The sequence below is a fragment of the Pseudophryne corroboree genome, chromosome 3, assembly GCF_028390025.1.
Source record: "Pseudophryne corroboree isolate aPseCor3 chromosome 3, aPseCor3.hap2, whole genome shotgun sequence".
Classification (NCBI taxonomy): Eukaryota; Metazoa; Chordata; class Amphibia; order Anura; family Myobatrachidae; genus Pseudophryne; species Pseudophryne corroboree.
Genome location: NC_086446.1, coordinates 163,880,002 through 163,894,649, shown reverse-complemented (window position 1 = coordinate 163,894,649; position 14,648 = coordinate 163,880,002). Strand labels below are relative to the sequence as shown.

Sequence of the window (14,648 nt, the reverse complement as noted above, 5' to 3'; positions counted from 1 at the left end):
TTATACAATACACCTCACCTTCCACCCACACCCGCAGCATCAATAAGCATACAAACATACAGTGCGTAGTTAGCAATCTCTACTGGCCCACCCCCTTCTCCTCCAACAAGTGTCAGATGTGACCTTGACACAGGCAAAAAAATCAGAATGCCCTGGCCACTTCCAACACAAGCAATAAATGTACTGGCTGGGAGAGGACGCCCCAGGAGGAGTGTTTGTATTGCTCATCTTCAACTACACACACATCCAAACAGGGGAGAGAGCCAGCGCACACAGTGGCGTGATGTCATTACATCGCACACATACACTGGGGAGGTGATGCAAGGGAGAGATACTAAGCAGCTATGATCCTCCCAGTCAGTGAAACAATTCCTGACTGGGTGGACATTAATCAGCTGAATCGGGCAGTATTAAAAAAAAACTTCTGGAGCCTGGAAGTATAAATGCACGCAATTAGATAACCCTGTGGGCGGGCAGCTCAGTCTCCCTGGGTCCTGCTGGGCCTAAGCGGCCGCTTTGGCCGCATAGCGGTAAATCCGCTACTGGTGCAGAGTCAGCATCTGTAGGGAGACCACCTGCAACACAACATACTTACACAGCCACGACCCTCTTTCCTCCCCGGAGCTGCATAATGATGTAAAGGTCCATTCTGTTGTCACCTCCAGCTTGCACGATAATGGCTTATTACGGTGCCGGGGTGAGAAGAGAGGCTGTGTCTGGGCCCACTGGCAGCCAGTGAGAGCTGTAAGGGGGAGATAGGGAAGCCTTCTTAAACTAGATGGGCACAGTAGTAGAAACTGCCCACAAAAAATATTGTAGTAACTACAGTGGAATGGGGCAATTTTACCTAATAATAAGCCAATAATAATCCAAACAAAAAGAATGTCATTTCTGGATATGTTGGTGAATGTGATCAGATGATGACATCTACTTGCTGTGTGGACTACTCAGCAATGTGTGACTAGATCTTGTCAAAATTGTCCACTTATGTATGTGGCCCAGTTGTACTCTGACACCACTGATCGACCATTAGGCTGAATAACAGGATTATACTGTGGATGGGTGCCAGTATTTTCTTAACATCAGTGTATTATAGGAATTTTTAGATGTCTACCAAGTGTAGGTTCTCTTGAGGCTGTGTGACTGCAATACTAGAAATTGTGTTAAGTCTTGTTATCAAAGAGAATGTAGAGAATAGAAAACTTACTATTTCTTTAATTGTAATACCACACACATCCTAAACTTATATTTTAATTTTAACTTTTCTGTTGTATTTTTCCTACCTTTCATTTCCATTTCTATCAATTTATTTTATCACAGGCCGGAAAGTTCAACATCATTCCAACCCTTATCAATATTGTGGCAGCTTTTACATCAGTGGGCGTGGTGAGTTATTTATTGGGAAAAGGGATATGTATTTTACCCTCTCATGATCACACACTTAATGTAACATGAGAGACTGCAGCAGGGGCTCACTTAGAACTAGTACCCAACAACCACTCATAGGATTCTGTACTAAGCAGTATCTGATAATTTAGTCAATGGGCAGAAGTGATAAAACAGTTCCATGCATATATTGTTGTTGTAGTGTCATTTTATTTTTAAATCCTTCTATTGCTTTCTTATTGTCAGCAGTTTAAAAACGAATAATTAAATAATCCTGTGATTTATCAATATTCTGGTGGCCTAGAAAAAAGTGGAGAATTTTGAAGCAACCATTAAAATTGTATAAATATAAATTCCTGACGCAAAATCATCAATTTCCTTTCACTATTTAGTAATATTCTACATGCTATTACTGTGATAAACCCTTTGGGGGGATTTCAGTTAGTAGCGGTATTTGCCATGTGACTTTGTGCATTAATATTCATCGGTCATCATGTGATATTTAAACAATAAAAATTGCGCCCTGTTCAACTAAAAAGTTCACCTTCCGTGTATACAGCAGGATAAATCCTGCATTGCGAGATCTGTGTGATTTCTGAGTACACATTTTATAGCAGCACTCGCCACATTCATGTAATCATGAGTATTACAGGCTAATCTGATATGTATTAGTGTGTGGCTTGCTTTAGCACCCGTTCTTAGTTTTGTTTGTAGCGCACGCCACAAATTGTTAGTAGTTTTGTATCTGGAGCAGAACCCTTTCCTTCTCTTCTAATTAGACTGTAAAAACTAAAACAGTTCTGCAAAACAGCCTAACACCAGCTGTGGGCACTTCAACTAAAATCAGTGCTCTTAGGGGCTAATTCAGACCTGTTCGCTCGCTAGGGTTTTTTGCAGTCCTGCATTCGCATAGTCGCCGCCCATAGTGGAGTGTATTTTTGCTTTGCAAGTGTGCAAACGCATGACTAGCAGAGCAGTACAAACCCATCGCTGAGTGGCGATCCACTTTGTACCCATGTGACACGCCAGCGCATTGTGGTGCATACGCAGTTTAGATCTGATCGCCCGCAGTACGAAAACGCAGCCTAGCGATCAGATCTGAATTAGTCCCTTAGTGAAGTAAGAGAAGCAGCAATAGTGATGCTGCTGATTTTGAGTTGCACATAAGCCGCAATGCACATGGAGTTTGTGGATATTAGCAAACTGCTCATGCGTCAAAGAAAGAATTTGGCTTCTGTGAATACGCTGGATTAGGTATCCCCACACAGATGGAGATGGTGTGTATGGATTGACTTGTCTGTCAAAGGACCACACTATTAGCAAAATGGGCATTTCTGAGCGGTAAATGGGAGGTGATCATGTGATTGTACAGAACACTTCTGTCTTGTGGGAGTGTCATGGGACTCTTGTGTGCATGTTGGCCGACCTCCATGGTCATTCACAGCATATGGCTGTTGGTAGATGGGACGTCTGTTTCAGTTGGATCTTTTGTATCCAGCATGGGGCTTGAGTAATTCCAGATACTAATGATTATGCCTGCAGCAGTGGCGTGAGACCAGTGGACAGGATAGGCATGTAGTCGTACAGATTGTTACTTTATAAATGCTGATTCTCGCATTACCATCATTTAGTAAGCAGATATCCGACGATGATGGAAAAAAAGTGTCTGGTGATACTTACGACTCAAAATCAGCCTCTAAGATCTAAAGTGTCTTGGCTCCTATGCACCCACTCTACCATATACTGTAGTTGTCTAATCTCCTGGAAATTCTGAGAGACTCACAAATCTGGGATGCGTTTTTCCAGCTCTAGAGACTATATGCTGACATGTCTACATTAAGAGGAATGCTTTTTTTTTAAAATGATTATTTATTTTGATCAGATAGATAACAATCACATGAGCTAGTACAGTAATGAAACAAAAAAACAAAAGCAGATCTAAAATTGTATAACGAGTACATTAGTTGAGGTCCTTGCTCCATGCTGACGAACGGCCCGGGGCCGCATAATAATAATTTTATTATTATAGCAGGGTGCATACCTGGAGCATCCTTTGGCACCATTCCAGGTACCCTGCTAGCCAGATGCAAGGGCCGTGGGATAGCGATGGTGCAGCCCCCTGTGTTGTGGCACTGCTCACACACCCCACGCTACGTCCTTGGTAGGGCAAGGGCAGTGGTATCCTAATAAACTCAAAATGGTAGTTAGGTGGTTTCACAAATGGAAGAATAAGTGGGAGAGGTAGCCACAAACGGATCAAAAACTATTGGGAATGTTGCTGTCACGGAGGAAGAAAGTAGGAGGAGGGATTAAAGAGTTGAAAAGGAGGAGGGTAGAGACCTATGTCCCAAATGTAAGAGTAGATGGGCTTGGTGGGTGCGAGTTCTTCTTTTAAAACGTTTCCACCTACTTTGTAGGTGCAAGCAAAAACAATTGACTCTGGCAATTTTAACCTATCATTTGTCTCATAGAGTCTGAAATTGAATAGCTTCTTAACGCATTTGTGGGCTTTAATCCAGGAAAAAGATGTTTGAGGTGCAAACGTAAAATTTACTCCTGATTGTTGCATACCTGTATTTTCTTGTTGTGTTGATGATTATACACAATAGAATCAGTTCCAAATATATGCACTATGTAGCCAAAGATAATTGCTTCATAACTGGCAACTGACTAGTTAAATTGCTGGGAGTGGAGAAAAAATAAGACATGATTTACGGGGTGCTTTTACTCTGTCAGTCTTACATCCGATACAAATACAGTAACACATTGAAGGGATTTCCAGAATAATGTATTAAATTCTGCACATTGATATTATGGCATCCAAACGGATAAGTTTGAATAGTATTGATTTGTGAATGATGTCTTCAATTTATGGTTAATCTTTATTAAAGAATAATTCCACTCAAACCTAATAAAGTTGAAATATCCAATTTCACACAAACAAACTTACTAAACCTCGGTTCTGATGTTCATGTCCCCACAGTTCCCAAGTTAGTCAACTATTGGGATGGGATATTTCACTTTATGTGAAATTAGACTTTAAAATTAATAACAACCACCACCACCACCATAGATTGCCATTGGTGATTCCCCCTTGATGTGTACTATGGCCATCAAATGTTTTCTTCAGCAATAAGACCTTTCATAAATATACTCCTAAGATAAGTCTGCAGGGAAGGGCTGTATGATAAATAATAATGGCAACAGAGGGAAGATGCATCAAGCCTTTGGAGGAGATGTATCAAAGCTTGGCGAGAGATAAAATTAAGAGAGTTAAAGTACCAATCGGCTTCTAACTGTCATTTTTCAAACACAATTTGACAGAAGCTTATTATCTCTCTTCACTTTATCTCACTCCAAGATTTAATACATCTTCCCCAGCACTTTACATGTTTCAAAGTATTTCACAAATACAAAATTTTGGTGGGATACAATTTTCTGATGATCTTTTATTTTGCAATTAATATGTAGAATAGACCTCATACCATGGTCATTCAAAATTAAGTGTTCTCATTTGTTAGTAAAGCGTACATTTACTTTCTAATGTATCTTTCTTAAATACCTATACTAATTTTTTACAGTTTATGGTTTTATTGCTTACATTTTCTGGAAACTAGTCACAGTCAGTCTGTTATCTTTCTCTTTCAAACCCTTATCTCTCTATTCCCTTAATTTGTATTTTACCTGTCTTGGCATCTTTTACATGTCTAACCTACTGTTTTATTATGTACCCATCTGTGTGATTCTTTCTTGTTACAGGGAACTGTTCTCTGTGATATCATTTTACTCAACTTCCTGAAAGGAGCAGATCAGTATAAAGCAAAGAAGTTTGAGGAGGTATGAAACTGCTGAAAAGGCTGAGCTGCATAACAATTATATAGCTGGTCGAGATAAGTTCAGTCCTGGGACAGTTCACAGTATTATGCCATTGGTTTTAATTCCAGATAGTTAAATTATAAATCTTTTAAAATGGTACACAGGGATACAGGGAGCGGGGGCAGCGCCAACTGCATTGTGTTTGAGCTCAAGAGGAAGCACTTGTTATCTTATGCCGAATGCACCCTAGAGCTATGCCGAACTTTATTAAAGTATTATTCTGCTAAAGTGGAAGCATGTCCCAAAGGAAGAGCATATCTAGGATCACAGCTTCCATGGAACAATTCTTTCAGCTACATAACACACAGTCCCAAAAGGCTCCTAATGGCAGACACACTGGTGAGACTCACTATCCCTCCTTATCTCAGGAGCTGGTTCAGATCAGCGAATACCCACATTCAAATGATCCACTCACAGTCAGCGCTAATGCAAATACTCTTATCCTCACATAAAGAAGACATCTGTGCTGGATCCTGCTGAAAAGACCGCTGATATAAAAGTGAATATATTGATGACAGACCTGATCAGCTGCAGACATAGTTTGCACTGGTAGTAGCAGCCCATGACAACCTCCTCAAGGCAAATTCCACTCATCAACTCTAAGGCAAGATTGCAGACCTAGAAGACAGACTCTTAAGAAAAAGTATTGTTCTTCCCTTTTACATGCAGCCTCCCAGTTCGATCTTCTGATTGATTACATTCATCAACTCCCCAAGTCTGCCTTGAGGAGGCACCTGGACATGTCCTGCTGAGTCAGGAAAAACAATGTATGCTCAAGGAAATTAGAAATTCTTCTGCTTATGAAGGTCCATTGTGCAGAATGTAACTATACACAGCCTTATCTAAACCACTATATACTATCAATGAAAGTTTGCCCCAGTAACCTCCACTGTATGAGGATCCCACAGCATTTAGTTCTAGACCAACGTGTTACAATAATCACTCGCACAATGTGTACACTGACTCAAAGACTTCAGTTACTACAGAAGTAGAAATGTCTAAAGCTTCTGGGTTCTAGCTCCCTGGATCTGCCCTTATTGAGAGAACATAGAGTACATTTCTGCCTTCCAATCTGGATTAGTCAGATAAGTACTGTCCTCCCATTACCTTATTCTTTTCAGGGGCTTTATTTACAAAGCAAAAGCCTCCCAGGGGTGGGGTTGGAGGTGTAAATTTAAAGCAGCACTCATAGTCGGTGTAAAGCATGCCAGGCTTTACACTGAATGTTATTGCCACTTTACATTTTCATCTCTAACCCACTGGGAAGCGGTGGCTTTGTAAATAAAGCACCAGGCCTCTTTGAAGGGTCCACTATCCACTCTCTTCTTTCCTGCAGTTCACCTCTAATTGAATTTGAGTTTACATTTATGTGGCAGTTTGGATCGTCTCCAGGATGTTCTCTCATAGATCGGACCTGGTCCCTTTGAGTAATTGAATAAATATTTTTTGTTTTAATTCTGAATATGTTGGACCTTTGCTAATCCGTTTATGTTTTCTATAATAGTTTCTTATAATTTTCCCATAGTTTCTTATAATTTTCCAAGTGTTTACATTGAATGAGTTTGGGGTTTATTTACTAAGCGTTGGTTTGGGGGTTTTGGTGGTTTTTCATCTGTTTTAATAGATTAATTCGTAGACTGCTTGTGTTGGAAACAAGTAAACAGAGAGTCTGACGATTGGTAAACTTACCCCACTCTGGCCCCACTATGACCTGCTGGAAGCAGAGGGTAGATATTGTAGGTTTTCAGTTGCAGGTACTTATTTTACAGATATACCTTATGTCTTTCTGATAAGCAACTGACAAAAGGCTATTTTGTCAGCGCTCTATCTAAACATAATTTACATGATATACTATAAGCTGGCACCTTTGCATTGCACTTCACATTACTGCAGCCCATACGCATTAGTTAATCTTTATGCACCTAACTCAGGTCAGCCTCTGATTCTCATTCCCTATTTATAGAATGGATCATTGACCTCCCACTTGACATGCTCTTGGCACAATCTGATTTGTTTCCTTACAGGTTCCCCGATTTGGCCTATTCTAAATGATCCCAAATTTTTTTTTATTACTTCCTGTGGAAGGGACGTAGACCCCAGGACCTCTTACTCCATCCTTCAGATATCCATAAATCATGCAGAGTAAGAGGTTCCTGACCTTCTACAATACCACCTTACCTGTATTATTAACCATCAACCACTACTGTGCAGTTTTTGTATTAAGCCTGGCTGCAAACAGAGTAGGCATTTTCAGGGCCTCTTGTGGCTTCACAAGAATCCTCACCCATCCCTGTGTGATATTTACCCCGGTGTAGCCTCCGGTATGGGCACTCTTATATAGCTGGCAATTTTTTATTTGTTACTCCCACAACACTTTCCGATTGAGTTGTTGCTTGTTTATCCCCTGGTTACCATTGAGGGAATGGAAACAAGTTGATGCTCACAAGTGATCTCCCTGAAATTCTCACTAATGTTGTGCTCCCAGCTTCCCAAAGATTACATACTTGGTCTGTTTCTAGTTGTTCTAATCATGTTGACACCCAAAATCAGACTTTATACATATGGGGCTTAATTCTGAGTTGATCGCAGCAGCAATTTTGTTAGCAGTTGGGCAAAACCATGTGCACTGCAGGAGGGGCAGATATAACATATGCAGAGAGAGTTATATTTGGGTGGGTGTGTTCAAACTGAAATCTAAACTGCAGTATAAAAATAAAGCAGCCAGTATTTACCCTGCACAGAAACAAAATAACCCACGCAAATCTAACTCTCTCTGAACATGTTATATGCCCCTCTTGCAGTGCACATGGTTTTGCCCAACTGCTAACAAAATTGCTGCTGCGATCAACTCAGAATTACCCCCATGGAACCTTGACGAATTTAAACCACACAGAAAGTCTTCCATTTAATGGATAAAATGTAGAAATACAGCTGGGCTTGCCCCGATTTTTTGGGAGTGCTCAAAGATCACCTCTCCTCTCTTTCTAAGAAGCCTGTTTCCATGGCATGGTGATGGTGTATTTCAGAGACTTACTATATAAATGCAGAATAACTTGACATTTTTGTCATTCTGTTTTCTCTGTTATGTATTATGTGGACTAACTTTTGTGCCAACGTGTACTTGATATCATCTACTTAAATTGTTTCACTATCCCATATCTTTCCTCTCCATTTTCTCTTCTGTAACCTACCATTAGAAATCTATGAAAATAAAGACCGTTAAAACACATCATCATGGTTTAAAAATTTGTTTAGAAGGGCATACAAAGTAATTAATTATGGAAATATCAGTTTGTTATTTCTATTTCTATTTGTTATACTGTTAGGTACTTTTGTCTGTGGTCTCAGCACCTATTTTATTCTAGTAGTGTACCTCCTGTTGCTATGTGCATGCAAGTTTGAAGTGGGATAAGGTCTGTATGTAATGCTATATATAAATTCACAGAGTAGTGATGTCAGACTCCAGTGAAATGACTGGTGTAAAGTTGTTTTGTAAAATGTAATTCTAGATTAAAACTAAGTTAATACATATACTTAAATCATTTTTGTTAAAATACTTTCTCTAGCATCCATAAGGGATATTGGGGACACATTAGTACGATGGGGTATAGACGGGGTCCAAAGGAGTCAGTGCACTTTAAATTTCTTCCACTGGGTGTGCTGGCTCCTCCCCTCTATGCCCCCTCCCACAGGCAGTTTAGAAAAAAGTGCCCTCAGGAGAGGATGCACACTCTACTAGCTCCAGAGTTTTCTTCTTTTTATTTTAAAACTTTTGTTTATTTCGGTATGCTGTTGGGCAACAGCACACCTGCACCGTGGGAGTTAGGGGAGGGGACGGTCACCAGCCTCCTGAGGTGCAGAGCCGCTTCCCCACTGGGGTTGTTTGTTCAGCGGGGCACTGCGCCTTGGCTGTCGCAACCACAGCACGCCGCACGCACCTGAAGGTGATCGTTGGTGGTGAGTATACACCGGGGGCCCCACTAGGGAGTTCCCCCGGTTCATGGTGCCACAGAATCACCTGGGGGACCCGCTATAGCCCCTGCATGAGACTGGCTAGCGATGGCTGTACCTTCATGTAGGGCTACAGCATGGTTAGGAGACAGGAGCAGTATAAATATTACTAGGTAGCTCCGGCGCCATTGTGGGGGGTGGAGCTATATCAGTGCGGGCTCAGCGGCATTTTGGCACATTCCTCTGCATAAGCAGCAGCAGCCTCACACAGCACCTCCAGACTGTCACACGCTGGATCACTAGTACAGGATGTTGATTAGGGGGAGAGTCACTCATTGTGCACAGATATTATTCCTCTGAGGAAATTACATTGTATAAGCAGTTCTCACTGTTATGTAAAAACGCTGACAGCCTCACTGGGGCTCTGCAGCGTTGGTTGTACTGGGTGCTTTCTTCCTCTGCGTCTCCTCTCACATGCAATAGGGCAGGCTTGCATTGTAATCAGTCTGTATTGTATGAGTGTTGTGTTTTCATTATAGTGAAACAAAAGTTATGCAGTGTATGTAATGCCAGATTTCCCCCTCTTTCATCTGGTTCCATATCATGTGAGCAGTGTAATCAATCCTCGCAAAGTGCTGAGGGGTAGAGTCACGAGCCCACCTATCTGGGGGCTATCAAAACTATGATGTCTGATATGTCATCTCAGCTCACTGCAAATGCCAACAAAACACAAGAACTGCAAAAAGCAGTGGCAGATCTAGCTGCCAGGGTTGATGTTCCTCATCCCTCCCTCTCTACGGCAGGTCCACATAAACGTGCTTTACCTGCCCTTCTATCAGATACTGACAGGGGCGGATGGAGCTGCAGCTCCAGGCCCCCCACTGAAAATAGGCCCAACAGACCGCCGCAGTGAAGGGACCCATAAACGCCGACATTACAATGAGTCACATTGACTCATTGTATGCCGTCACCATCAGCACTGCCCCCGCCGCCACACAGTGCCCCAGTCTGTACATTCAAGTCCTTGCTCGCCGTCGGAGCCTGGCTCGCTCTCGTGCGCCTCCTGCCCCCAGCCTATTAGCGTAGTGATGCGCTGCTGTGTTGAGTGACGTGAGGAAGGGGAGGAGCCGTTCTCCCCCCTACTTTCAGCTCTTCCCCCTAGACTTAGAGGGATATTTACAAACATGTGTGGGTGGTAATAGTGTGCAGCGGGGATGGAAAGGGAAAGCGTATTGGCAGGCTGGCTGCTGCGGGGGGCGGAGTGCTGACGCCTGGGCAGCGCTGCTGCTTTCCTTTCTATCTCGGCCGGCTACCTTCAATCCATATCTGTCAGCCGAGCGGGGTGATAGGCACCGGAGCAGGCCGCTCGCCTGCTGCTCATGTGTAATACTGGCCACTGCAGGGTGGGATGAATAGAGGGAGGGGCCGGCGGTTGGTGTCTGAATGCTGCGCTACTCTGGAGGTGGGGAGAAGCTGGCTGCTGCTCATGCTGGCTGCAGTGTATATGAGGGTACTACTGCACGGAGGGTGTGTGTGTGTGTGTTCTGTGTTCTGTGTAGCACAGGTGGGGGAGGGAAGAGAATAGAGAAAAGCGTTGTTGTTTCTGATATGAGGAGGAGGGAGAGATTCCGCATGCCACTGTGATGGGGGGGGGAGTAACCGATAATACTGTGCTCTCCCATAAAATGATGGATGGCCGTCATAGGGACCTCACCAGAGCCACACCAAAGACCCCCTCTCCACACTGCAACCATGCATGGTCTCCTCCGCAACGCCGCTGCTCAGGGCCTTCTCCGCACCGCTGCTGCCCATGGCCTACTCACCGCCGCCAACTACAGCCTCTGCACCGCTGCCGACCACGGCCCCCTCCCCACCTTCGCTGCTCACTAGGTAATGTTACCCTGTTTCCCTCTGTCACGCTTTCTGTCCCTCTGTCACTCTCCCTGTCACTGCTGTCACTCTCTCTGTCCCTCTGTCACTCTCCCTGTCACTGCTGTTACTCTCTCTGTCACTGCTGTCACTTTCTCTGTCACTCTCCCTGTCACTGCTATTACTCTCTCTGTCACTGCTGTCACTTTCTCTGTCACTCCCTCTGTCACTGCTGTCACTCTCTCTGTCACTGCTGTCGCTCTCCCTGTCCCTCTGGCACTCTCCCTGTCCCTCCGTCACTGCTGTCACTCTCCCTGTCCCTCTGTCACTCTCCCTGTCCCTCCGTCACTGCTGTCACTCTCCCTGTCCCTCTGTCACTCTCCTTGTCTCTCTGTCACTGCTGTCATTCTCCCTGTCACTGCTGTCACTCTCTCTGTCCATCTGTCACTTTCCCTGTCTCTCTGTCACTGCTGTCCCTCTCCCTGTCACTGCTGTCATTCTCCCTGTCCCTCTGTCACTCTCCCTGTCACTGCTGTCAAACTCCCTGTGCCTGCTGTCACTCTTTCTGTCACTCCCCCTGTCCCTGCTGTCACTCTCTCTGTCACTCTCCCTGTCCCTGAATTTTGGATCATATTGTGTGGCATAATGTGAATGTCGGCTCATACCGTGTGGCATAATGTGAATTTTGGATTATACCGTCTGTCATAATGTGAATTGTGGATCATACTGTGTGGCATATTGTGAATTTTGGATCATACCGTGTGGCATAATGTGAATTTTGGATCATACTGTGTGGCATATTATGAATTTTGGATCACACTGTGTGGCATAATGTGAATTTTGGATCATACTGTGTGGCATAATGTGAATTTTGGCTCATTCCGTGTGACATAATGTGTAAGGGGCACCAGCACTTGATAGTATAAGGGGGCCTACTATTGTGGTGCGTAATGTGTCTAAGGGGTATATGGTGTGGTACACTACACTTATGGACATGTCCCCTTTTGAGTGGCCACACCCTCTTTTCCAGAGCGAGGCGCACGCATAATTACAACCCTCACTTTTCCATACCCCAACTTCAAAATTTCCACTTCGACCACTGTATATATATATAGAGAGAGACATATAGGGCCTAATTCAGACCTGGTCGCACACAGGCTGTTTTTTGCACTGCTGCGACCAGGTAATCGCCGCCTACAGGGAAGGGGGTAATCGCTTTGCAGGGGTGCGATGGACTGTGCAGTGAGCGTTTGCAGTTTCTGCACAGCCCAGGACTTACTCAGCTGCTGCGAAGATCCTGGATGGAGCTGACATCAGGAACCCTCTCTGGAAATGGCCAGGCACGCCTACGATTCCCTGGGCACTCCCAGAAAACGGTGAGTTGCCGCCCATGAACGCCTTCTGCCTGTCAATCTTGCGATCACTTTCTTAGTTAGATTTGTCGCTGCCTGGCGACCCCCGTCGCTGGCCAGTGACGCGCCTGTGCATTGCGGACCGCATGCATGCGCTGTTCAGACCCGATCGCACGGCTGCGAAAAAAGGCAGCGTACGATCGGGTCTGAATGACCCCCATAGATCTATATATACACCTATACAGTGTGTGTATGTATGTATGTATGTGTATATATATATATATATATATATATACTCTTCCAAAATCACGGCACTGGAGACAAGTATTGCTGAAAAATACCACTTGTATTATATGATAATGTCAATATTATCTTAAACCATAAAGCTATACCTCTAGATACACTTTTACTGTGGAGCCGCTATGGCCGCTAGACTGAATACACGCTCTACGCACTTTGTACGCTATTTGCATACAGAGTCCCATACGTGGTACGTACTTGGCGTACACACGCCGCGCTGAGCGTACAAAGTACACACAGCGCATGCACACACAATTAATAACCTTTAAACCTTGTTAGCGATGCAATGCAATGATATGATTACACTTTAAACCCTTAGCAGCAAAGTACTGCAACAATGTTATACCTTAAACCTTAAGTAGCGCTGACGGTATAAAGTACCCGCAGTGCGTACACCTTATCAATGCTTATAAACCTTATACAGTTAAATATGCTTTTAAACCCTTGCAGGAAAGTGAGGACACAACACCGATTTGTAGTTGAAACCACAGGGTTCTAAGGCCACTGTGGATTATTTCAAAAGGTAAAACAGTACAAATCATACACTACAGGCTAACAAGATAAATCTAAAACAGAATAATGGCTACAGAGAATGTACATACGTGAGAATGTTCGCAAGTGCAACCCGGCCGGTCCTCCGCTTGTCAGGTAGAAAGCGTTCAGTCTTCTGACCGGCCAGGCAACAGTGGGCTTTTTATACACAACTTACATACACAATAAAATGGTCACTGTAATCTCATTGTCCATTGGACACAGAGATGTGTCCCTACGTTACAGGAGAGGTCATAGGTTGATTTGAAAAGATGGGCGATGTCTTTGCCCAACTGCTCTTGTGGGTGGTATCCTCTGGATTCCCACCGCATACATAATATACAGTAAATACAGTTAATATCTATATTCTACTTTTGCACATAACTATACGCTGGAACATGCGATCTTTCTCTAACCAACAGCGGAATGTTACCCTTAAAATACCCTACAGCTGGATACTAGACATCACCTTCCAACCTTTATCTGACCCTTCCTATCATGCAAAGGCGAATCCCTTAGTCCTGGAACTGTTTAAACTGTTGATACTCGCTGATGTGGTGTAGGGGAACTATGTATACAAAATGCACTATTTGGCTTAAATATGTAATGTTCTAATAACCCTCTACGCGCTCACAAACTCCGCCGTAAATACCCATACCACGCGCATGATCGCAGGAGCGATCCTACGCAAATTGCGGATATGTGCACGCACGGCGGACTGAGTGCACGCGCAGCGGGCATGTGCATGGGGTTAGTACAGGGTATATGCATTACAATATTTTTCAACTTTGACAGTCCACCCTTTGGCAGTCAACAATAACTGCCACTATCTAAACATTAAACAGAAAAATATACAATACAATATCTACAGATGATTGGATAAAAATATACAATACATTATTCATAGACGGTTGGATGGTAGGAGGAGAGGTGTAGGCGGGAAATGTATGACCTAGTGGGATTGTAAAAGCATGTATGTATGAAGTCCATGTCTGAGGGGCATGTATCATCGTGCCGTATATGTTCTAGATAAGCTTCGAGGTATTGCGAAGTATACATTAAATCCTTCTTATCCCGTATTAAGGGTCTGTAAGTGGGCCAACAAACACTACCAAGCTCTTTTCGGCTTCTTGTTCCAACAAATGGGGTGCACATTTAGTTCATGATACATGGAGGGGGAACACATGTGAATGCTAATATGTGGATATCACCTGTCGACTATGTGTGTCACTACCTGTAGGTTGTAGAGATGAAGATAAGAAACATATAAAAAAAAAATACATTCACATAACATTTGCGTAATCATTCTTGGGTGTTGATTGAAGTCTTCTCCGGATGGGTGTATTTTTGCTGAGGGAAAACAAAGGAGAAACGGATGAAAGA

General features: G+C 43.5%; 1 protein-coding gene across 1 annotated transcript in view; it reads left to right on the top strand.

The window, feature by feature from the left end:
• Positions 1–14,648, top strand: part of P2RX3 (purinergic receptor P2X 3) — a 303,463-nt gene that overhangs the window by 257,986 nt on the left and 30,829 nt on the right. The window contains exons 10-11 of the mRNA XM_063958551.1: positions 1,321–1,386; positions 5,146–5,223. Coding sequence (XP_063814621.1) covers positions 1,321–1,386; positions 5,146–5,223 — 144 coding nt within the window. The remainder of the gene's footprint in view (positions 1–1,320; positions 1,387–5,145; positions 5,224–14,648) is intronic.